Here is a 25217-nt window from a genome sequence, read left to right as displayed (position 1 = left end):
TGAGAAATGCTGAGCCATGGAATACTAGAGATAGGATGAGGGGCAGTGAAAAGAAATGGGGTGCTGTGGAAGTAGGAAAAAGAAAAATGATGGTTGAATGGGGTGAGTGCTAGTGCTGCCCGATTCAGGAAAAAATTTTTAATTCGATTTGATTCAGCCTATTGAATCGAGTTTTCAATTTGTCCTGCCCAGTTGGGTGTTTTTTAAAACATCCTGGCAGGTTTATTTTGTAGTTTTTTTGCCACCCCACCCCCTTTGCCCTCTCCTACCCACACTGGCACTGTGGTGTAAACAAAATAAACAAAAAAGACTTTTCCTCTCTCTGTTAGGTCCTAGTTCATACTAGCTGTCTAACACCAGCTCTGGCAGGATACACGTTTCAAATCTGACATATTGTAATCACAATTGGAGGAAAAATATACACCCCTTCTAATTTTTTCTTTAAAGCCTTTTCTGTAAAGCTCTTGAGAGACTGACACCCTGTAAGTAAGACTTGTGTCTTATCAATCTTTTCCGTTTGGCTTCCTGATGAAGATTTGAAACATGGCACGTCGAGGCCAAAGAATTATAACTAAAAGATAAGTTTTTCATTTTATTTCATTCCAGTACATTGAAAAATACTATCTGTTGTTAATTGGAAAGTACTGCATTGATTGGGTGGTGAGGTTTTTGGGGGAACTCGTTCCCCTTTTTCCTCCATGTCTCTGAGCATTACATCCCTTTGTAAAAATTAAGTCTATCAGTAGAATATTTTCATTTTTTGATGTTAGCATGTTGTTTATTATTTTGATATTGTAATCACAAAACAGAAAATAAAATGATTTTTTCTACCTTTTGATGTCTGGTCATTTTATTATTCAAATCATGTTGGTCCCAGGCTCTGGTTTTTGTTTGTCTTCTGTTAACTCACTTGCCAGGATCTCCTGCCCATTTGACGTTTTCTTCTTTCTCCGTGCACACCATCCATCTTCCATCTTTGTCCTCCCCTTCCATTTCCCTTCCCTCCCCTAGAGGTCTGGCTTCTTTCTTTTTTTTTTGTCTCCATCCCCGCAGTCCAGCATTTCTCTAATGACCACTCCCCCTGCCTGCGATCCTCTCCTCCATGGGATCTGTTAAGGCAGTAAACTTATGCTCTTCGGGCCACCAGCAGCATGAGTGAAGTTTCCCTTCTGCTACTGCTTCGTGTCTAAGTGGGACCAGGAAGCTGTATCAGAGGGAAAGCTTCCAGCCGCGGCAGGCAGTGTGTTTACTTCACTCACACTGCCGGCAGCTCGAAGAATGAAAGAGCGCTACAGCAATGGATCTCACCATCCCCAGATCCACCATCTCTCCTTTTCTCAACTCTGCTTTCATTCAGTATCTCTCCGTCCTATCCTCACCACCCCAGGGTCGATCATCTCTCCCTTTCTCTTCCCAACTATCCTCCTATCCAGAATTTCTATCCCCTTCCCTTCACAATGACCCTTGGATCCAACTTCTCTCCGTTTCTGTTCCCTCCCTCCCTCCCTCCATCCTATTGTCCACCAACTCTCTCCCTCTCCTTTGTTTTCAGACCTATTATTTTTTCCCCTTCATCTCCCCACAACCTTCAGTCTCTTTGGACCCCCCTCCCTACTTCTGTGTACTTCTAATAGCTACACCAGCTGGCAATATTCAGTTGCACTTACGCAGGAATGCTGCTGAATACATCTTGTGACTGCCCAGCCACTGTCTGGGGTGGTCCTTGGGTTAGTGGTGATATTCAGATTGCTAACCACTTAAATAAGTGGATAAAGTAAGGACTAAAGTTGCATAGGACAGAAATCAAACCTATTCCAGCTAAGATTAATTCTGTCCCCGCATGTAATCTCTTCCATCCCCGCTTGTCCCCCCTAACCTTCAGAAGTAGTTATTTCATTTTAATTATGCTACTGAAGTATGTTAGAGGGTCAGCGTGACCGTGATGGCGGCCCATCGGATTTTACCGTGAACACTGTGGCATATTCCCCTATGACTGCTGGGGAAGAGGCAGGAAGAACATTTGCTATTGGGGCATAACTTTCACTCAAGCAGGCCTTTCAGTGTAGAGGGTGGGGTGGGGTCCAGTCAAGAAGGGATCCCAGTGACCTTCACCCCCCACAGGAAAGCCAAATAAGTACGTAAATGTATCATCTCCTGCTACTTGAGGGGCAAATCTTATGACAGCAGCTGCATGATTATGTGATTGTTATTGTGCTTACCTTCCTTCCAACAGTCTGGGTTAATATTCAGCTAATTGTATTGAAGAAAGATGTTTGAAGGTCCCATTGCAAAGCATAGTGTTGTCACATGCTTCTTCCTCCTGCTAACTTTAAAGTTTTGCTAGGGGTTGGGGGAACTGTTAGAAAAAGTGCTTGGGATCCCCAGATTTGAATTTATGCCACTACTTGCTGTACACTGCCCTGGATCAATTTCTTCACAAAGGTTAGGTACTGAATAAGTCTTAAGAAATAAAAGAGAAATAGTAAGTACTGGCCTTTTATCAGAATCTTGGCACTCTAGGTGACTTCTAGTTTTCCTAACAGAAGCACCGTAAATATCCAAGTCACATATATGACATGGGAGAGGAATGAGCAGCCAGGCTACATTAACAGGGCTGTCCTCATAGTCCAGCAAGAGGAACTGCTCCTGTAGGCTAAAGACCATCAGCAGAGTCCCTGGTGTGGGACCAGAGGTTGCAGGCTCAGCTCTTAAGATCCCAGGCTGGAAGACAAACTATAGGGCTGTGGAAAACATAAAATCCTCACCCACATGAGGTGGGACCCATCAACTGGAGAATTGGCTGAACTGGAGCCTGGGAGGCATGAGTCAGGTTTCAGAATGACTCAACTAACCTTGACTGTCAGAATGGAAAAACAATCCCAGAGTGCATTGCTGGGCCTCCAAACCCCACACCAAATCCTTATTCTCTTTGCAGGTGCTGTACTGCCCTCCCTTATACATAGCTGTAACAGTAGATAGCAGAAATATAAGTCACAGGCCTCTCACAGAACTCTCCTCTTTGTACCGCCTGACCTTCCAGCGATAAGGCATCTTTTTCCCTATCCAAGCACACAGGCATAGAATCAACAGTCAGAACATGTTGCTTACAGATTGCTAAAGGCTCCCTCAGTAGGACTGCCAACTCATGAAATCTTTTCTTTCATTAACAATCTGCTAGATTTTTGCCGACATCTTAACTGTTTTATTTATTTATCTAGTATTTATATGCCACTTTTACTATAGCCTAAGTTGTTTACATTTAGGTACTCAAGCATTTTTCCCTCTCTGTCCTGGCAGGCTCACCCTCTACATAATGTACCTAGGGCAGTGTCTCTCGCGGCTCGAGGCACCCAGAAGTGCGCAGACATCACCGTGATGACATCACGCGCATGTGTGACATCATCACGTTGACATCCACGCATGCGCAGAGGCCCTCCAGACAGGTCCTGAAATGCCAGTAGGGCGTGCCAGCAGGGAAGTCTAACAAATATCAACTGAGTACCCCCCAAGCACAGACTTCCCAAGCTCCACCCAAGCTCTTCCCCAGATCCCGCCCCCTTTACTAATTGTAATGCAATTTTTTTCCATTCATTTTTCATATACACACAATATACACAGCAGATATAAATTTTCAAAACTGACACATTTCAATCACTATATAATACCTAAGAGCATGTTGAAATATATGTATTAAATAGCAAAGTGCACGCAAAAAAAAGGTAATAGAGAATGACACGGGGAAAAAATCTGTCCCCGTCACTGCCCCATCGCCGGCCCACCGTCCACTTCACCGCCCCGTCACTGTCACAGCCATCCCCTTCACCACCCGTCAACGTCACTGCCATCCCATTCACCACCCCGTCACCGTCCCCACAGCATCCATATAAGCCTCAGTACTGCATTATTTAGCTTATTCCTTCCTTATAAATCAAAGTTCTGGCTGCTGAACTAGAGAAAGAGATGTTCAGCTGGCAGGGCTTTGTTTATAAATTTTTATCAACACAACTAATATACTACTTTATCCTAAAGCAAAAAAAATAAATATAATTTTTTTTTCTACCTTTGTTGTCTGGTTTCTGCTTTTCTCATCTTCTCATTCAATTTCTTCCATCCACTGTGTGTCTTCTCTCTGCATCTTCCATTTGCTGTTACTGTGACTCTCCCTTCACCCCCCCCCCCCAAGTTGGTCTAGCACCCATCTTCTTCCCTCCGCTCCCCCATAGTCTGGCATCTGTCTTCTTCCCTTCCAGTGTCTTCTCCCCACTCTGTCTTCCACATTTCCTTTCAGGGTCTGTTCCTCTCTACCCTCCTTCAATGCCTGTTCTATTCCTTTCCACCACCACCCTTCCCTCCCTCCTTTACCATCTGTTCCTTTCTACCACCCTTCAGATCCTCTCGCGAGGCCTATCTATCTACCTCCCTCTTACTTTCGTGGCACTTTACAATGTAATTTGTGCAAGCCGCCGAAGCCTGCGAGCTCGGTCCCCAAACAATCTCGCTTCTGTGTTCCTATTTTCCCCATATCTAATATCTCCCCTATGTATCTGGCTTTGCCGCCCCCCCCCCCCCGGTCCATATACCATCCCCAGGGCTTGTCCCCTTTATGTCTCTGTCCCTATGTACATAATTTCCTCTCTTTCTGTTACCTTCCTGTGTCCAGATTTCCCCTATCTTCCTCTTCCACACCAAAGTGTCTCTTCTCTTCAACCCCATCTAGCTTCTTTCCCTCTTTCTTCCCCCCCCTGCTTCTAGCATCTGGCTCACCTGCCTGTCCTCCCCTTTCTTTCCTGCTGTGGGTTTCTTTCTCTCCCTCTTCATCCCCTTTGCCCAGAATCTCTTTCCCTTTCATTCCCTCCTTCCTAGTGTGAGCCGGGGTCCAGCAGCCCTCTCCCGCCTGATTACAGCGTTTCGTCAGCTCCCTCCCTCCCTCCCTCACCTTAGATGTCGAGTTTGCCGGCTTTATTTTTCCCCCAGCTGCACGCGTTCAAAAAGCCGCGCACGTGCGGCTGCTCAGTTGTTCAATCTTCTGCTCTGACACAACTGGAAACAGGAAGTTGCAACAGAGGAGAAGATTGAACAACTCGAGCAGCCGCGTGTGTGCGGCTTTTTGAAAGCGTGCTGCGGGGCGAAAAAGAAAGCCGGCAAACTCTGCATATAAGGTGAGGTGGAGGGAGGGAGCTGGCTGAACGCTGCGATCGGGCGGGTGGGGGCTGCTGGACCGCGCGATCCTTGATTGCCTCACTGCGGGGACAAGACCATTCACCGCTCCACGGGGCGGTGAATGGCCTTGTTACCGTCCACGCAGCAACTACTATTTTTCTTTCCCCGTTTTGGCGGGTTACCCACGGCTACTTGTGGCTAGCCGCGGGTAACAACCACCGTGTCATTCTCTAAAAGGTAACAAAATAAAACAGGTTTCTTATATATCTGCACAACATAATCCCCAACTATCCCCCCTCCCCACCCTCCCAACCCACCCTACAAACTCAAAGCATGAGCATTCAAACAATCACAACTCCAAATCAGACATTCAAAAGTCTACTGCGGGCATGAGGGGTAAGATCCATCCAAAAGTTTTTCAATGTATTGTAAACCGTTTTGGGTGAATCTCTTCATGAAAAAGGCTGTTAATAGTTAGGTCTGAATATTGGGACTTAATAAGACTCCGCCTCAGGAGGATGATCGGTTAAATGCCACTGAAAATGACTGACTAGCCACGATCAAGCATGTTAACCAGTCATCGGCCATTTCCAGCTGGTTAACTTACTATGAATATCGGCTGGTATGAACTATGCTAGAGAATCTTCCAGCACTATGCTAAAGAGTTTCCAAACCTGGAATCTCAGAGGCTCTAGTGACATGAAAACACAGGGGCTGGAAATATTGGCAGAAACTCCATAAAACCTCTTGCAAATTTCCATCTCTTTGGGCAGCTGTCCGGTGGGTGTCTTTTTTGCCATGGGGATTGGAAGGGGCAGATTCAGTTGGATCCTGGCATAGTTTCGGTTCAGAAGCTCTTTGGTGTTTCATCCTCACAGCCCGGGGGAGTTGACTTCTCTCTGGCTCAGCCTGGCTTGTTTGTTGTTGCAGCCTTGAGCATAAAATGTTACTGTTAGTGCAACTGTCAGAATTTAGACATCACATCATTCCTACAGCCGTATAGGAGAGAGTTCAGAAACAGTTAAAGCTGTGCCGTTCCAGGTCGGCACACATGGCTCCCCCTCCTATGAATACTTCTCACTTCTGTAGCTTTTAGTGAGTCCCCTGCCAGCTCCATGTGTGCTCCTTATTTTCAGATTCACTGTATTAGTACGGCAATTGCACTTCATGAAGAGAGAAATTCGCACTAACAGTAACATTTTTTTTTCCAAAAAATTGAGAGTAATTCAGAATACTGCCGTTCACCTCATTTTTGGGTTAAATGAATGGAAGCATATTACTCCTTTTTATTTGAAACTCCATTGGTTGCCAACAGAGTAGAGAATTCTGTTCAAATTTTCCTGTATTTGTTATAAATCAGTTTCAGGTTTGTTACCAGGTTATCTTGTGTCTCATTTTTCTTTGAGTCACGCCAAAAAGACCACACATAGAGTGCACTTGTTTTCATATCCCTCCATAAAATCCTGTCGTTATAGGAAGTTCTTTGAGAGAACCCTCTCATTTCAAGCCGCTAAATTGAATGTATGGCTTGGAAAAATTATGTTAGAGGTCTCTTCCTATCTTGATTTTAGAAAATTGTTTAAGACTCAACTCTTTGATAGGCTGATATCTTAATGCATTCTGCTTCATTTTTCAATCAAGTTCCTTATAGTCAACTTGATGTATTTTATCTGTTCTATGTATTATTTCTTTCCCTGCCATGCCAGTATTTTCTGCATTATAATGTAAATGCTTTCTGTCTTTAGCTGTTTTTAAGTCCATTATTCTAATTTGTATTTTATCTGTATCCCATGTATTAGCTTGTTGTGAACCGCCTAGAATTTTTTCGGTATGGCGGTATATAAGAATAAAATTATTAATATTATTATTATTATTATTATTATTATTGTTCTGCAAAAGTTATACAAAGAAACTAAAATAACAAGTTGGGACAGCAAGTGAAGGCGTGACTTTGAGAATGTTTTCCAGCACAGATTTGTAAATGTAGTCATGAACTGAGGAGTAGTGGCGTTATGTGTGGGACAATGAAGAGTGAGGTAAAGTGGAGGTGATGCATGAGTGCATGGTAAAGGTGTGGGATGTGGACAAAGGGTGCATAACTGGAGTGTGGGGGGTGTTTTTAAATGGAAAGGGAGTTGTGGGGCTGAGAGAATTTTATGCAGGGATTGAGAGTATTGAGGTTGTGTTTTGGGGATACGGTTGTATTTGTTGGTAGCCAGGTTTAGTGCATATATAGGACCATTTAAATAGCTGTCCTATCTTTATATGCTAGCCCATGGATGGATAAATCTGAATATTAACTTGACCAGTCATGCGCTAGCAGGCTTTGGAACCCCCCACCCCCTCATACACACACACCAAAATTCAATGCCGAAGCCCTCACAGGGCCTGGTATCAGATTTCTGGTTTTAATGCTGGTGGTGGACCATAACCCCCCCCCCCCCCCCAAACTACTAAATATTAGACAGATTTTGGGGCTAGATTGAATAAGCAAACCAATCGTGTACCAATCAGTTTGTGAGCCCTTTGCGACCCAATTTCCCTCTGACCCTATTCACTAACCTGTGTACCGATCCGATTCCGATCTGTGCATGCAAATGAGGGAAACGGCATGCAAAGTAGGCAGGGACGTGATTCACAAAACAAAAATCTTGAACACCGACTGGGCTGACCGATCAACAAGAAGCGACTGCTGGGGACCAATCGCTCACCTCCTTTCCAACTGTCCTGCCAGCCCTGCAGCCCTGAAATAAACCCGCTCTCTGCCTCTGCTGCAGTGGCGTACCAAGGGCGGGGCGGTTCGCCCCGGGTGCAGCCTTAGTGGGGGTGCACAGCTGGACAGGTCCGGAAAATTCCTGGGCTGCGACGGCACTCAGCGGCATCGGCACCCCCCCTCCGCGCCCCCCCTCCACAATGGCACTCAGCGGCATTGGCGCCCCCCCCTGCCCCGCAACAGCACTCAAGTTCGGCCTCCTTCTTCCAGCATCAGCAGAACTTCAGATCAGCAACAGGTGCTCAGTCAAAAGCTTCCCCTGACTCAGCTTCCTGTTTCTACCCAGGCAGTTCAGTCAGGGGAAGCTTGACTAAGCACCTGTTGCCGATCTGAAGTTCTGCTGATGCCAGAAGAAGGAGGCCAAATTTGAGTGCCGTCGCAGAGGGGGAGGGGCGCCGATGCCGCTCAGTGCTGAAGCAGGGGGGGGGGGGGGGGGCTTGCCGATCTTGTTGCCAAAATCGGAACGGTGAGGGAGAAAGATGGGCCTGTGGTGGATGGAGAGATTGAGAGCAGGGGACAGATGATGGAAGTTGGGGAAAGAGAGAGAAGGGGCAGATGATGGAAGTGGAGAGAAGGGGGAGAGAGAAGAGGGCAGATGATGGAAGTGGGGGGAAAGAGAGAGAAGGGGCAGATGATGGAAGTGGGGGAAAGAGAGAGAAGGGGCAGATGATGGAAGTGGGGAGAAGGGGCAGATGATGGAAGTGGGGAGAGAGAAGAGGGCAGATGATGGAAGGAGGGGGGAAAGAAAGATAAGGGGCAGATGATGGAAGTGGAGAGAAGGGGGAGAGAGAAGAGGGCAGATGATGGAAGTGGGGGAAAGAGAGAGAAGGGGCAGATGATGGAAATGGGGAGAAGGGGGAGAGAGAAGAGGGCCGATGATGGAAGTGGGGGGAAAGAGAGAGAAGGGGCAGATGATGGAAGTGGGGAGTAGGGGCAGATGATGGAAGTGGGGAGAGAGAAGAGGGCAGATGATGGAAGTGGGGGAAAGAGAGAAGGGGCAGATGATGGAAGTGGGGGAAAGAGAGAGAAGGGGCAGATGATGGAAGTGGGGAGAAGGTGGAGAGAGAAGAGGGCAGATGATGGAAGTGGGGGAAAGAGAGAGAAGGGGCAGATGATGTAAGTGGGGAGAAGGGGCAGATGATGGAAGTGGGGAGAGAGAAGAGGGCAGATGATGGAAGTGGGGGAAAGAGAGAAGGGGCAGATGATGGAAGTGGAGAGAAGAGGGCAGAGGATGGAGGAGGGGATAAATAAAAGGAGGTCACATGATGGGGGAAAAGGATTGAGTTAGGGAAATACTGGAGGTGGTGAGGGAAAGAGGTAGCGAGCTGTAGGTAGACAGTAAAAAAGGAAATTGTTGAGAGGGTAGTAAGAACGTAATCTAGATGGATGCAGAAAATAAATTGAAAAGGAAAATGAGGGAAGAAAGGGATTGCAGAAGAGAGGTGTGGGAGAGGGAAGGAGAGGAGAGAGATGCCAGACCAATAGGGGTGAAAGGAGAGATGGAAGGGGGAGGCATACAGTTTATGGAAGGGGCATAGAAGGAAAGAAGATGCCATATAGGGGCAGAGAGAGATGGCAGACAGTGGATGAAAGGAAGAGAGTAACAAGAAGATGAGGAAAGCAGAAACCAGAGAAGACAAAGGTAGAACAAAAATTTTCTATTTATTTATTGCTTTAGGAGACATGTGTCACTGTTTCTGTGGTGTTGCATTTCATGCAGAGTCCAGCTTCTTGCTGGTTCAATTTAACCTTTGTCTATGTATTTCTATTTTATCCCCCCTTTTACAAAACTGTGGAGCGTTTTTTAGCTCCAGCTGTGGTGGTAGCAGCTCTGATGCTCAGAATTCTATGAGCGTCAGAGCTGTTACCACCGTGGCTAAAATCCACACTATAGTTTTGTAAAAGAGGGAGGGATTAGTTTGTCATGACATATTCCATACTAGGCAAAGGTATTTTCTGTGTTCGGTGTGTTCGAAAGACATGGTTTTCTGTTAGGAGTGACTGCAGGATTGATCTGTACTAGTCTGGCTTGTTTAGTTTTTCAATGGGTGTATTGATGTTGTACTGCTCACTGCAATATGTAAGATGCTGCCTTTTCCTAGGTACTCATGTGTGACGTGTGGCTTGTTACTAAAAATCATGTTTTTCGTACAGATGAGGGGGGTGCCAAAAAATGATGGGCCCCGGGTGTCACATATGTAGGTACGCCACTGCTCTGCTGCAACCTGCTCTCTGCCTCCCCCGGCTCTACTTCTCTCTGCCACGACCTGCTCTCTGCCCTGATGTCCTGCTCTCAGCCCCCAATTTTCCAGCTGATCTCCTGCCCTGTTCAGCCCCTGACTCGCCTTCCCTTCCCCGCAGTGCGAGCCCGTGGTTTTAACCCGCGGGTTAAAACCATGGGTTCGCGAAGTAGAAAAAACAGTAAAAAACTAAAAAAAAAAAAAAAGCTCTGCCGGGCACGAAGGGCTTGCAAAAAAAAAAAAAAAAAAAGCTGAGAGCATGCGCAGACCATCTACTGGCAAGGAAGATGGTCTACGCATGCATCAGGATCGCACACTAGCGATTCATGCGGTTGGAGGGGGGCGTTCCTCCGATCACTCTCATTTTAATTTTTCTGTTTCATGAATTGGTTGGGCCTCCACGAATCGGCCACAGAGAGTCAGGTTAGTAAATCTAGCCCATAGTTCCGAGACCAGTGGTAAAATTTCAGATGAAGCACCCCCTTAACAAAACATCAATAAAAGGGTTCCCAAAGCAGGGGAGGATCCACCTTAGAAGATATAAAAGCAGCTACAAAGGCCCCTCCCCCACCTCCATGGGGACCCTTCCCTGCAGGAGCTGCTTGTATCACATGCGGTAGAATTTACACCACTATCTATGACTACAGCGAACCCCAGGACTCCCCCCAGCATGCTTCTGATAGATCTGAAGATTTATCCTAAAGATGCCCAGCTTTTCTCTAAGGAACGTAGCTTGACCAATCAGCCTCCTTGTTTCTGTAATTGTGTTTTGTAATTACTATTTTGTAAATCATTTCTTTCTGGGGTGTTTTTTTATTTTTTATTTTTACTTTAGCAACACATTTAAAAGTGTAATGCCAATAAAGTAATAAAGTTATCTGAATGTGACAAGCACCATAGCTATTCATCACAAAGCACCGCTTACCCACAGCTGAGATGTTAATATCTTCTTATCCCCTACCCTCTCCCTCTCTTTTCTGGAGCTGCGTTTTTACTTACAAGTGGTGTGAGGATGATGGACGGGAGGCAAGGTAGTGCTGATATTCACATTGCACATGTCACTTAGGCAGTGACACGCGTACAGGGAGGAGGTGGAAGTGATGGGCTGAAGCAGAGCCTCACAGGTCGCCGTACATGTAATGGCTTTTCTATTCCAGCATCCTGGAGGGAAGGAAGAAGCAGCATCAGACACGGAAGAAAGACAGTCATACTGAACTCAGCACATATTCAAGTTTCAAGTTTATTAATATTTTGATATACCGACCATCATAAGTATTTGGTCGGTTTACAATAATAAACAACTATTTAAAATATTAAAGTTATGTATAAGAACAACAACAATCTAAATAAAAATAGGGGGATTAAGTTCAAAACAAAGACTTGATTGCAATGGGTATGAAAGGAAAGAAAGGGGAAGGGAAAGTACAACTACCTTTCCTCTCCTTATATACTACTACTACTACTACTTATCATTTCTAAAGTGCTACTAGACCTACACAGTGCTTTAAACCAGTATCATCCTCACAAACCAGGGAAATTCCCACTTCTAATATTTCACCGCCACTCCCACAGCTCTCCCTACATTCCTCTCTGTTACTCAAATTGCTCCCTTAATGTTACCGAATCACCCCATGTTATTCTTCTATCTCCATATTAATTCTTTTATATATTCATCTCTTTCTATGTTTCCTCTCTCTCCTCAGTCATTGTGGCTCTCGTTTATCTTATGTTTGTGAGAGTCTCTCTCCCCTCAACTAATACTTACGACTGCTTCTCTTCATCTCATACCTTGCACATGGGATGTCTCTCTCTGCCCCTTCTAGGCCCTGCTATTATTATTAGACATTTATAGAGAATTACCAACCATACACATATTATCCCGGTTAGATTATTGTAATGCTATTTATTTTGGCATTACAAAGACTTGTCTCCAAAGATTACAATTGATTCAGAACACTGCGGCAAAGTTGATCTTTGGAAAAAGCAAATTCAACCATATGACTCCTTTGCTTTTGAGCCTTCATTGGCTCCCAGTTTATTTCAGGATTCCATTCAAATATGCTTACATCACTTTTAAAAGTTTGTATGGTATTTTTATTCCTCTTGTTCCTCTGCTATGGAACATTTACAGATTTTCCCATGCAAGAGGCATTCAACAATTCAAACTCTCCCTCCCTTCCAGAAAAGGGATTAAAGGAGTCAAGGATTTTAGTAATTCTTTGGCTTTCAAATTTTTTCAATTATGGAATGAACTCCCTTTAACTTTGTGCTCTTTTTACAAAGGTGCGCTAGCGGTTTTAGTGCGCACGCTAGCCGCTACCGCCTCCTTTTAAGCAGGCGGTAATTTTTCAGCTAGCGTGCGCTAAAAATGCTAGCGCACCTTAGTAAAAGGAGCCCTTTGAGAAGCTCTAGTTCTTTTCAATTCTTTCGCAAATCTTTGAAAAACTTTTTTATTTGCTAAACACTTTGAAAATTAATTCTTTGTAATTTTCAGTTGTTTTATTAATGCTCCTTTTACTTAATTACTGTTAACCGAGTCGAGCTTCCTTTGATTGATGACCAGGTATATAAAGCTAAGTTTTAGTTTAGTTTAGCTTTACAGAGACGGTTCCTACTCCTTGGAGTTCAGTTTAATCCAGAGAAGAAAAAAAGAAGCGTGGGATGAACACAGAAGATTTAGAATCAGAAAATAATATTAAATATTGAACTAGGCCAGTTACTGGGCAGACTTGCACGGTCTGTGTCTGTGTATGGCCGTTTGGTGGAGGATGGGCAGGGGAGGGCTTCAATGGCTGGGAGGGTGTAGATGGGCTGGAGTAAGTCTTAACAGAGATTTCAGCAGTTGGAACCCAAGCATAGTACCGAGTAAAGCTTTGGATTCTCGCCCAGAAATAGCTAAGAAGAAAAAATTAAAAAAAAAAAAAAATTTTTTTTAATTGAATCAGGTTGGGCAGACTGGATGGACCATTCGGGTCTTTATCTGCCATCATCTACTATGTTACTATGTAGACAGAAAACCACCACACACTTTTTGAATAACCAACTACTGTACAAAAGTGGAGGATATCAATATAAAAAAAAATCAATATCAAACATCAAAAATATATTACAGGGTGTCCACAAAAACACTCCTTGATTTTAAATGGTTACAAAACCAGAATTTATTGGATTATTCTTTCACCTTTTGAAGCTACAGTTTCATCAATTCATAAAGTTTCATATGGTATCTGTTGATTACCTAAGAATCTTATTGTAAGCCACAATGCATCCTTGTTAAAATTTGTGGGGTATAGGAAGCTATATGGTATAGGTTGTAAATTCTGCACCAATTGCAGCTTATAAGGGTGAAAGTGCAAGCCAGTGGCGTACCAAGGGGGGGAGGTCCACCCCGGGTGCACGCCCCAAGGGGGTGCACAGCCGGCCACCCTCCCTATTCTGCCACTGCTGCCTTTCTTTAATCAGCAGCAGCGGCAGTAAACAGGGGTGTCCGCAGGTGCTCTCCAGCGTTGCTCAGCTTCTGGCCGGCTCCCCTGCTGAAAGCCGCGGGCGTCCGCTCCTCGCGCAATCTACAGCTGCGTAGGAAGCATTCTCTCTGATGTCATGAAGTCAGAGAGAAGGCTTCTGACGCAGCTGCGGATCGGTGAGATGTAGACGCCCGCAGCTTTCAGCAGGGGAACTGGCCAGACATGCTGGGTAGGGAAGGGGGGAGGGTAGAAATACTGCACAGGGAAGGGGGGAGGGTAGAAATACTGCACAGGCAAGGGGGGAGACATGCTGCTGCTGCTGCTGCACAGGGAAGGGGGAGGGTAGAAATACTGCAAAGGGAAGGGGGAGGGTAGAAATGCTGCAAAGGCAAGGGGGGAGACATACTGCTGCTGCTGCACAGGCAAGAGGGGAAGAAATGCTGCAAAGGCAAGGGGGGGGAGAAATGCTGCTGCTGCACAGAGAAGGGGGAGATAAATGCTGCTGCTACACAGGGAAGGGGGGAGAGAAATGCTGCAGCAGCAGCACCCAATTGGGGAGAGAGAGCGAAGGAGGGAGAAGGAAGACAAGGGAGAGGAACCAGAGATGCCAAGTCCATGGGAGGGAGGGAAAGGAAAAAAGGAAAGGAGATACCAGACCATGGAGGGGGAGGAAGAGATGCCATGGCATGAGGTAAGGGAAGGAGATAGAGATACCACACCATGTTGTAGAGTGGGAAGGAAGGAAGGAAGGAAAGGAGAAGTGAAAAAGAGAGATGCCGAAGCATAGGGGAGGGGGTGGAGACAGAAAAATGGAGAGGGGGAAGCTGAAATGAATCCTGTGCAAAGGAGAGAAGGGACCCCAGATATACAGTTTATTGAAGGGACATAGAAAGAGGGAAGATGCCATATGGAAGAGAGAGAGGGTGGACAGTAGATGGAAGGGGTAGAGAGAGAGAGAAGGCAGAAGCTGGGTGGAAGGGGCAAAGAGAGGGCAGATGTTGCATGGAAAGGAGAGGACAAATGTTGTATAGAAAGAAGAGAGCAAAGAGAAGATGAAACGACAAAAGGTAGAAAGATTTTTTGTTGCTTTACTTAGAATTAAGTAGTATTGGAACTGTATTGATAAAAGTTTATAAATAGGAAATGGAAATAAGGCAATTTTTTGGACTAAAACCCTTTCCTCAGGACAGGATACCATAACAGCAGTATACTGTACTGTTCTGAAGAAAGATTTGGCCTCTGAAAGCTAATTGAAAAATGGATTAGTCCAATAAAATGGTATTTTCTTATTTCTCATTATTTGTTTTATTTTTATTTGTTAATTTGTAAAGTGGTGATTGTTATGTATCAGTTTTTTCAAATTTACATCTACTTTATATTTTGCACAGTATTAGGGGACATGTGTCACTGTTTTTGTGGTGTTATGGTGTTGCATTGTATGCAGAGTCTGGTTTCTTGGCGGTTCAGTTTAACTTTTGTCTACATATTTCTATTTTTAGTTTGTGATTATTCCATATTGGGCGAGGGTGTATCTCTGTTCTGTGTGTATGAAAAGGACATAGTTTTCAGTTGGCATTGACTACAGGATCAATTGACTGTGCGGGATCTGGCTTGTTTAGTTTTACAATGTATGTGTTGGTGTTCTAGTGCTCACTGCAGTGTTTAAGATGCTGCCTTTTCCTAGGTATACTCTTGTGCGATATGTGGATTGTTACTAAAAATCATATTTTTGATATAGATGGGGGGGGGGGGGGTGTCAAAAAATGATGGGCCCCGGGTGTCACATATGCTAGGTACGCCACTTGTGCAAGCGATTGTGTAAGATCTTGCTAACTGTACTTTTTCTTACTTAGACTTTAGGAAATTACTTAAGACTTTAGGAAATTACTAAAGACTCAATTATTTAATAGGCTGACATCAGAATGATCTTACTTTTTCTTTAATTTTAACCATGTTTCCATTTGATTTTCATGCTTCTTACTTGCATGGTTTGCCCTTTTATCTTGATCAATTTTATTATAATGTTTGTACTTTTATTCCGATCAATTTTATTGAAATGTATGCATTGCTTTTTATTGAATTTTACTGTGATTTTCATCGAAAATGTATGTATGTATTGCTTTTTCTCATGCTGTGAACCACTTAGAACATTCCCGGTACGGCGGCATATAAATAAAATTATTATTATTATTATTAATAAGATCTTGCTAACTGTGCTTTTTGGGACTTGTATTTGCTGTCATCTTATTTATAAACATATTCCAATAAGTTTTGATTTTGTAACCATTTAAAATCAAGGCGTGTTTTTATAGGCACCCTGTATATCCAAGAAATGTCAAAGCTATATCCAATATTTGGGTTAAGGAGAGGTTTATTTTTCCTGACCAATGATTGATGTTACCCTTTGTAACAGGCGTATATTATCTCATTTGCCTGTCAAAGGAATCTAAGGTCTTTTTTTTTTCTCCTTCTGTGAAGTACTGTACTGTTATATGTTCAGCATTTCATTGATAAAGCATTGATATTTTTTGGATATAATATATTTTTGATGTTTGATGTTTGATATTGATATCCTCCACTTTTGTTAGCTGGTTCAGTTTAATCCAGACAGACAAGATATATAAACAAAAATACCTAACAGCAACAAAACATTGATGCCAGCTCAGAAGAATTAAACCAGGAAGGTTAGAGGTGAGATTAATGGAGGAAGGGGCAATGTGGAGCAGACCCATAAGGAATTTGGCTTCTTAAGACTCTGTACATGAAAAACAACCTTTGTCTTTCTTCTCATCCAGTACCTAATGACATTTATAGCAGGGGGTTCAGTAGAAAGCATGGGATAAGCATAGAGGATCTCTAAGGGAGAGGAAGGGATTGTAGAACTTAGAAGTAGGTCTGAAAGGCCAGAATAGATAGATCACATGGCCTTTATCTGCCATCATTTTCTGTGTTTTTATGTGGCTGGGCTTGGCTCCTCCTTGTAACTGTGAGTGTGTTCCTTTTCAGTTTGTATTTTTGGGAGAAGGGGTGTCTTCCCTTTCTTTGGACCCTCCCCCCTTCCCTCACTCCTTGCATTGTTGGACCTGCAGATTTCCCCCCCCATCTCCCCACTTTGGGCTCAAGCCCCCTCCAAAACTGCAGGCACTGGTTTAATGGCTGCCAGCAATGTTCAAGCCCTGTCGGCCAAAGAAGTTTGCTGCCATAAGAACATAAGAATTTGCCTCCGCTGGGTCAGACCAGAGGTCCATCGTGCCCAGCAGTCCGCTCCCGCGGCGGCCCATCAGGTCCATGACCTGTAAGTGATCCTTTATATCCTTCCATCCCTTTTGTCCTTCCTTATCTATATCCTTCTAACTGTATCCTTCTTTATCCTATATCTTCCCTATCTATATCCTTCAACAACTTTTTCTTTCAAGAATTTATCCAATTCCTCTTTGAAACCCTGTAAAGTACTCTGTCCTATCACTCCCTCCGGAAGTGCATTCCAGGTATCCACCACCCTCTGAGTGAAGAAGTACTTCCTGGCATTGGTTCTAAACCTGTCCCCTTTTAGCTTCTCTGAGTGCCCTCTTGTTCTTGTAGTTCCCCACAGGCTGAAGAATCTGTCCCTCTCCACATTCTCAATGCCCTTCATGATCTTATATGTCTCTATCATGTCCCCTCTGAGTCTCCGCTTCTCCAGGGAGAAGAGCCCCAGTCTGTCTAGCCTGTCTGCGTATGAAAGGTTTTCCATACCCTTTATCATACGTGTAGCTCTTCTCTGGAGCCTCTCAAGTATCGCCATATCCTTCTTCAGGTACGGTGACCAGTACTGGATACAGTACTCCAGATGCGGGCGTACTGTGTCCAGTACTGGTCGCCGTACCTGAAGAAGGATATGGCGATACTTGAGAGGCTCCAGAGAAGAGCTACACGTATGATAAAGGGTATGGAAAACCTTTCATACGCAGACAGGCTAGACAGACTGGGGCTCTTCTCCCTGGAGAAGCGGAGACTCAGAGGAGAAGAGCTACACGTATGATAAAGGGTATGGAAAACCTTAAGAATTTTGCTGGAGACACTGATGCCAGAACTGAGATTGTGTGGGAGTGCCGGAGTCAACAGCTAAAGTACGTATGTTGCTCACTTCTTCACTGCCTGAGCAGAACAAGTAGCATCAAGCATCAGATCTCTTTGGCTGGCAGCAAAGGTACAAAAGTACAATTTAAAAGTGGCAGTGGGGAAGGGGTGGGGGAGAGCCGAGAGGAAATGCTTGAACCTCTCAGTCCACCTCTTCCCCCCCCCCAAATGAGCTTTTGGCTACACCCCTGTTACCTATTATATGTCACCCCCTCAACCCGTTCCCATGGGGGTATCACTCTCTTCAACATGTATCTATGGGGTTGTCTTTGTCCTCATCCTCTTCCTGAAGAGAGATTGTCTCTCTTTTCATCTTGTCATATCTGTAGGTATTTCTCCTGTGCATCTCCCCTCACCTTTTACCCATCGGGGGTGTCTCTGTCCTCACCTTGTACCTGAGGTTCTCTCTCTCCGCTGGACTCGTACCAGATTCCATAGCAGCACATATTCTCCTCACAGCGAATCCTGCTGCTGTTCAACACCTCCCCTTGGTTGGGTGTCTCCTGCTTGATATTGGGCCCCTGGTAAAAGGCACAGGTGACAGGTCCTGTTCTGGACTCTTTCAAAAGGAAATAGAAGTTTGAGGCACTTTACTTTCTAAAACAGGAAAAGTATGCATGGCACCAGTAAGTCCTTATGAAAAATAACATAGAAGAAATGTATGTGCAAAACATTTGTTTTGTCCAATAATGCTAGGGCCCAGAGCAGAAATTAAGGAGAGGGCCCTTCTCCCAATTTCCCCATGCACCATTTCTACCATATACGTATAAAACAATTTTAAATGACTTCACACACAAAACACAGACAGACCTTCACCAAATACAGAACAATGGATCATAAATTAGAAATAGAAATATGAATCTGAACTGGAAACCCCAAAACGTTAAACTCAGCAAGTACTTCGTTTTGTACTAAACACAATCAGTGGCATAACCATGAGAGAGGGCTGGGCTTCCTACTTTGAGCTTAGGCCCCCTCAAAATGAACATCTCCCTTGCTGTAGCTGGTGGGGGATCCCCAAGTCTCACCAGCTGATGACCACTCCTCCCCCTCCTCAGGTCCAGTGACCTGAACTTTCCAAGTTCTGCAGCTTGCAACAGTATTTCAGAGCTGCTGCTGCTGCCTCTCCACCCCCTTGGCTTTCATGCATCCATGAAAGCAGTGGCAGCTTGAGAATATGGCCACCAGGTGCAAAGCTTGGAGATTTCTGTTTGCTGGACCAGAGGAGAAGGTTTTCAGTTGACAGGGCTTGGGGGATCCTCAGCAGCTCAAGTATTTATATTTTGCATTCAGGTGGGGAGAAAATTTGGTGCCTATCCACTCATTTTGGGCTAGCCGCCCCCCCTCAATTACATGCCACTGAATAGATACAAATATATTTGTGATGTACATATCCCAAAGCTAATATATTTTAGTTAATAAATTCAAAATAAAACACTTTTTTCTACCTTGTTGTCTGGATGTTTTGCTTTTCCAACATCTTGGTCCCAGTTTCTCTTTCTGATTTTTGTCTATCTTCTAAATGTCTTTCCAGTGTCTGCTGTCCATTTTTTCTCCTCCTCTCTTACTCCATTCATTCCCTCACTATGCCTGTGTCCAACATATTGATTTTTCCCTTTCAACTTTCATCTTTTTTTCTTTTCTTCTTCGGTCCACTCAAATCTCACCCTCTTTCTCATCCTTTTTTAAAATTTTCAGCTACCTATCAATTTTATATCTCCTCTTATTCTGTAGTTCTCCCATTTCCCATCTCACTCCTTTCCGAGCCTCCTATTTCCTTCTATCTACTCCCCATTACCACCACTGTACTAACTGCTCTCTCACATCCTGTCATCCCCATTTGACCTCTTCCACATGGCTTAGCACCTCCAGCATCCCCCCTTCCTCTCTTGTCAAGCTATATCTCCCTGTCATTTTCTCTCCATCCCCTAACATCTTCTTATCCCATCTCTCTTGCCTTCTTTGGGTCCACCTTTTACCCTCTCTCCTCATGGTCCAATATCTCTCACTCTCTTTTCTGTTCTTCTTCTCTCCCTTCTTGATGAGAGAGGTAAAAAGAGATGCTGCATCTCTCTTTCCCTTTCACCCCCAAGACCTAACATTTCTCCCTCCCTCCCCTCCTTTCAACCCTAGATCCAATTTTTCTACCTTTCTCTTCCCAACTGCCCTCCCATCCCATATCTCTCCCTCCCTCCCCAAGGTCCACCATCTCTCTCTCTCTTTCAAACTATCATATCCTCCTATTCTATATCACTCCCTCCCTCTACACCACCCCCAGGTCCACCTTCTCTACCTTTCTCTTCCCAACTGTCCTCCCTTCAAGTATCTCGTTCCCCTTTCCTTCACAACACCCCATGTCCAACTTCTCTCCCTTTCTTTTCTTTCCCTCCAGATCACTGCAAGGCTCTCTCTAGTATCCCCTGTTTCTGGCCTTATAAGTTCTTCCCCGTTACTCCTCCCCACCGCCAGTTTGACATTTCTTTGAAACCTCTCCTCCATTCTACTTGTAAAAAAAAACAACCAGTTGGTCCAGGGGGCTATTTAGCGCCAGTCCAATGTCACCTTCACCTTTGTACAACTTCTCATCCTTTTAGTTCCAGGGAACTGGTGGCTGCAGCAGCAACTATGAAACACATCCTGCGGCCTCCCTCCATTCTTTCCTTTTGCCGTGGTCCGCCTAGATGGAAAAAAGGAAGTTGCATCATTGGGGGTGGACCACGGCAGAAAGAAAGCAGGGAGGGAGGCCGCTGGTTGCATTTCAGAATTGCTTAGGAAAAGTGTGACACAGAAAGCACAGCATTGGGAGCAACAACCAAGGAATATTAAAGGGTGCAACAGTGGAGCCAAATTCAGCCAATCATTGCAAGGATAGGACTGTGCTCGACAGTGATAGCTAATCCTTGAAGGAATAGGGGCTGTTTATGTCACGTTCAGCATAAATGGAGAGAGCTGGAGCAGCATCAACCAATCCCTGTAAAGGGATGGCAAGGAGTATGGCAGTGGTAGTGAGTCTTTCTTGGGATGGGCAGAGTCTTGACACAAAGAAACCCTTTGACAAACCATGAAAGCATGGGAAGGATAAATATCAGTAAAAAGTCAATCTCCGCTGTTTCCCAAGTTACTATTAGCTATGTCTCCATTTTAAGATCTTAAAAAAAGGTCATGTGATTATAGCCCTACCTATTTCCTCCCATGCCTCACTCCAGGTCAACTTCTAGAATTAGCTGAGGATGCGCTTCCTAAATCCTGCCTGCCTGCCTGTCCTCATCTGCACAAGCCTTATTGTAACGCCCTCTTCACAGGCACAACAAAAAAGGAAAGAAGACTCCAATTAGTACAAAATACTGCAGTAAAAATTGTATTTAATGCAAAAAAATATGATCATGTCACCCCTCTTTTACGTAAAGCTCACTGGTTGCCTATACAACAAATCACCTATAAAATTCTTTTATTAACATTTAAAACCAGAGAAAACAACCAGCCAGAATTTATTAATAACCTACTTACCCCTTACAACGACTTTACGATCTACAGCTCAAAACCTTCTTACTATTCCATCATTGAAACATATAAATACATTAAGGTCTGCAATTTTTTCTGTTAGCGCCCCCTCTCTTTGGAACAGTATTCCAAACTACCTACGCGAAAAACTTACACTAACAGACTTTAAGACACTATTAAAGACATTTCTATTCCTTGACGCTTTTGAAACCTAACTGTCCTTTTAAGGATGACCTAGTACCTAGAAGGATTCTTAATATCTGCTCCCCTTCTTATTGTTTTTTCCCTTACATGTTTTCTTTTCTTTACAAATTGTAGTTCTAGCGCTTCGCTCCCTCATGTCTCTGTTTGTAAATTTTTTTTTTTTTTTAAATTAGTCTTTTAAAGTTAGTATTTGCCCTAGTGTTGTTGTGTGGTTTTAAACTGTATTTTAGTTAATAGACGGTTTTAACATTTATGTACACCGCCTAGAACAACCTTTTTACACCTATGGACCGGCAGAAATAAAATAATTATTCTGTGGACCGGCGGTTGAAGAACACTGGGCTAAGTCATGGGCCAGGTCCCGCCCATCTCCACCCCAGACCCCGCCCCCATAATAGTACTAATTGCACCTTGCACGTCCTGTGCCTCATCTGGAAGCCTTCCCTCTGACGTTGCAACATCAGAGAGAAGGCTTCCGGTTCAGGCGCAGGATGCCTGTAGGAGCCACTGTCCGTGGCTTTGTGCACTGAATCAGTTAGGAAGAGGGAGCTGGCTCGAGGGTAATGCTTCATCGATAGGACCGTGGACAGGTGGTTGAAGAATACTGTTTTGGGCCTGATGCACATGCTAGCCCTGTGGACCGGCAAGAAATTTCTGTGGACCGGCACTGGCCCATGGACCGGTGGTTGAAGAACACTGGCCTAGAAGGTTTGATTAGGCGGTATAAGAAATTTTAAATAAACTTGAAACTTGAGGCCTGTGTGGTTAAGGCAGAGATTACAGGAAAAGAACTCGTCGGGATGGGACAGGAAAATGAGTTCCCGCGGGGACGGGGAAAAGCTTCCTGTAGGGATGGGAGACTGTGTGTCACTTTCACAGGCAGCTCCAATTAAACTGAAGGAAGTGTGACACAGGGAGGGGAGGTGAGACAGTAACAGCTGATCCCTAAAGACGGAAGGAGGTTTTCATTTCACACATCCAGGTACACTAGGTATTTCCCTGTCCATGAAGGGTTCACAATGTAAGTTTATATTTGAAGCAATGGAGGCTTAAGTGACTTGCCCGAAGTGACAAGCAGCAGCAGTGGGTTGAATCAGCTTTCCCTAGTTCTCAGCCCACTGTTCTAACTCTTCCACTGCATTATGACTGCGACAGCCAAGCCTTGCAGGGATATGAAAAGTCTAAGAGCCAGAGATAGTCCTTGCAAGGACGTGACGGTAAGAATCAATCCCTGAGATCTGAGCATAAGCTAATACTCCTCTGGGATTAGAACAACAGGACAGTGCCTGAGGACTCAGAATAGTAGGGAGCCCACTCTCCCCTAGCTTCCATCTAATTGAATTACTTTTAAAAGGTGGTTAAGGGCCCATGGCCACTGTTCCCTCTTAAGCTGAGCAGGACTCTTCCAACTGCATTGCTGCCAGTGTGTGTGGGTGTTCCAATATTGTGTTTTCAATCACTAGGGAGTTCTGCAGAGCTTGCCCATACCTCATTATTATTTTTGTAAGTATTCATTTTAATAACATACAAAGTGCGCACAAAAATACAATTGGCACCAAATAACAGCACGTACTACCAACAATAATAATATAAACCTCTCCCCCCCCTCCCAATCCGGAGGTGTGTAAAACTCAATAAAATGGAAGGCTTGGTCTATTGCTTGGTGGATAACAAAATCTGCTAAAGGGCCTCAAATCTTATTAAAATTTTTACCATAACCTCATTATTGAAAATGTGATAGTGAAATAGCACCTCCCACTGGCAGGACTATAGGTGGAGAACTGCCACTCAGTAGAGGAACAGCGCCCATGGCTCTTGTTGCACAAGGGCCCAGAACACTGCCAGTCTGCCCTTGCCCTGGGGTTATGACAGCACCAGCCAACTCCTGGTGGCACTTTTCGTTCACCTTTCTGTCCAGCAACCAATATTCTGGAGGAAAACTTTAACATAGCCTGGGCCTTACTGTGGTAGCCGTATTCTTGCTTCTGACACTGGAAACCTGGAACTACAACCACCACAATGGACCATAACTGGACAAAGGTTTCCCTCCAGACACCGGGTCCCACAAGGACAACTCCGCCTACATTTCATACTGCTGTTTAGTTATGCTGAAAGAATAGATGAGAAAATGACTTGGCAGCTATAATTTGTTCCCGAAGCCTGAAAGCAGCAGTTTCTTCTTCTTCTTGTGACCCAAACCTTCTCCCCCCCATGTAACACTCACCAGGAATGGGTGCTCCCCTGAGCACAGTGAGCAGCAGCGCCGATAACTGCAGCCAAGGAACCAGCAGCATTGAAGCAGGTGCTGGGTCCACGGTTTTTCACTGGGCTTCTGGTGCCTGGAGAGGTGACTGCTCCCTATCTCCCACTTTTCCTTTCCTTGCAATTCTTTTATGCTTTTCTTTGCCTCCCTCTCTTATCTTCCTCCCAGATGTTGTCCTTGTGCCTCTCTTGCCATCCGTCACGGTCTCTCTTTGCTTACTTCTTAGACTGCCTTTTTCTCCTCATTGCGGTCTGTCTCTTCTATTGTCTGCCTCTCTGTCTCCTTTCCTATCTCTCTCTCTCTTCGATCACTCTCCTCCCTCTTTTTGTGTCTTTCTCCTGTTTTTTCTGTCTGGCTGGGATTTTTTTTTTGCTCTTTCTTTGCTCATGGAGTGAACCCTTCTGTTTTTCTTAGCAGGTGACTGTGGGAGTGAGAGTTTCTCATAGGGCAGTTCTACTCTCACAAAGATATCAAACAAAATTACACATGAAAAAAGTGTGCAGCTGAGCTTATTGGTGGGCAAGCCTCCCAGGGACCTAGTGGGACCGGCTAGAAAGGGGGTAGAAGGACGGAAGGAAAACACTGCAGGTTCATGGACAGGTTAGGTAGACATCACCCCAGTCTCTGCTCAGCATCATGGGGACACCAGGAAGGGGGTGAGTCCAAATAGAGGATGAATGGCTATGCTCCAGGAAATGGAATCCCTTTTAAAAAAAAAATTGTTTTTAACCAGCAGTAACACAGGCAGCCGTATCTCCCTCTCCTCATCCTACCTCCACAATAAACACACAAAATTATTTTGGCATACAAGGTCTCAGCTTTATTGGTCGAACATACAGTATGATTATCCAGTCAATCATTCTTCCCAATGTGCATTTTTGCATCCAGCCCTCAGCCCATCTTCAAGGGCCAGCCAGCACTTCTTTTCCTTGTGCCTCCACCCAGGGCCGGATTTTCCTATAGGCTAACTAGGCTTCAGCCTAGGGCCTCAAGATCAAGAGGGGCCTACATTAAAATTGTTAGCAAAATTAAAATTACACTATTCTAAAAACAGTGAACACTAAAACACTGAACCGAAAATAAGGAGAAATTCTACGCATATGACTAATAACAAACACAAAAATGTATTGGTTAAAATCAACGCGTTCGGCTCATTGGGTCTGTTCGTTTGTATATACTAGATTGCACCAAAGTATAGTTCATACGTTCACTGATTGCTATGGCAAATATTGACGTGCCTTATGCTACTAAGCTCTGGTTTGTTCTTGCATAAATAAAGTGCAGATTGGTGTAGATTGGAACAGACAAACGAACAGACCTATTGATATCCCGACGTTCGGTTATATTCGTGTTACTTCGATAATATGAAACACGTGTTAATGTTATTAGAAAAGATTCTTATTTTAGGATTGCGTACACGATCATTTGATTCTCGCCTTTTGAGTTCAGTAGGTTCAATACTTTAGCGAAGTGTTTATAGACTATTGAAAAAT

General features: G+C 44.4%; 1 protein-coding gene across 3 annotated transcripts in view; it reads right to left on the bottom strand.

Moving 5' to 3' along the window:
• Window positions 1–25217, bottom strand: part of AMHR2 (anti-Mullerian hormone receptor type 2) — a 139678-nt gene that overhangs the window by 99079 nt on the left and 15382 nt on the right. For 2 of the 3 annotated variants that reach the window (XM_033939717.1, XM_033939719.1), the window contains exons 1-3: window positions 23686–24029; window positions 18145–18315; window positions 11173–11334 (exon numbers count right to left, since the gene is read on the bottom strand). In XM_033939717.1, the coding sequence (XP_033795608.1) occupies window positions 11173–11334; window positions 18145–18315; window positions 23686–23755 (403 nt within the window). In that variant the 5' untranslated portion in view covers window positions 23756–24029. Of the gene's footprint in view, window positions 1–11172; window positions 11335–18144; window positions 18316–23685; window positions 24030–25217 lie in introns of those variants that run through there. The other variant, XM_033939718.1, reaches the window with a different exon arrangement.

Source organism: Geotrypetes seraphini, chromosome 3, assembly GCF_902459505.1.
Source record: "Geotrypetes seraphini chromosome 3, aGeoSer1.1, whole genome shotgun sequence".
NCBI classification, from domain to species: Eukaryota; Metazoa; Chordata; class Amphibia; order Gymnophiona; family Dermophiidae; genus Geotrypetes; species Geotrypetes seraphini.
The sequence above is the reverse complement of the archived record's forward strand: the minus strand, read 5'-3'. Positions and strand labels throughout refer to the sequence as shown.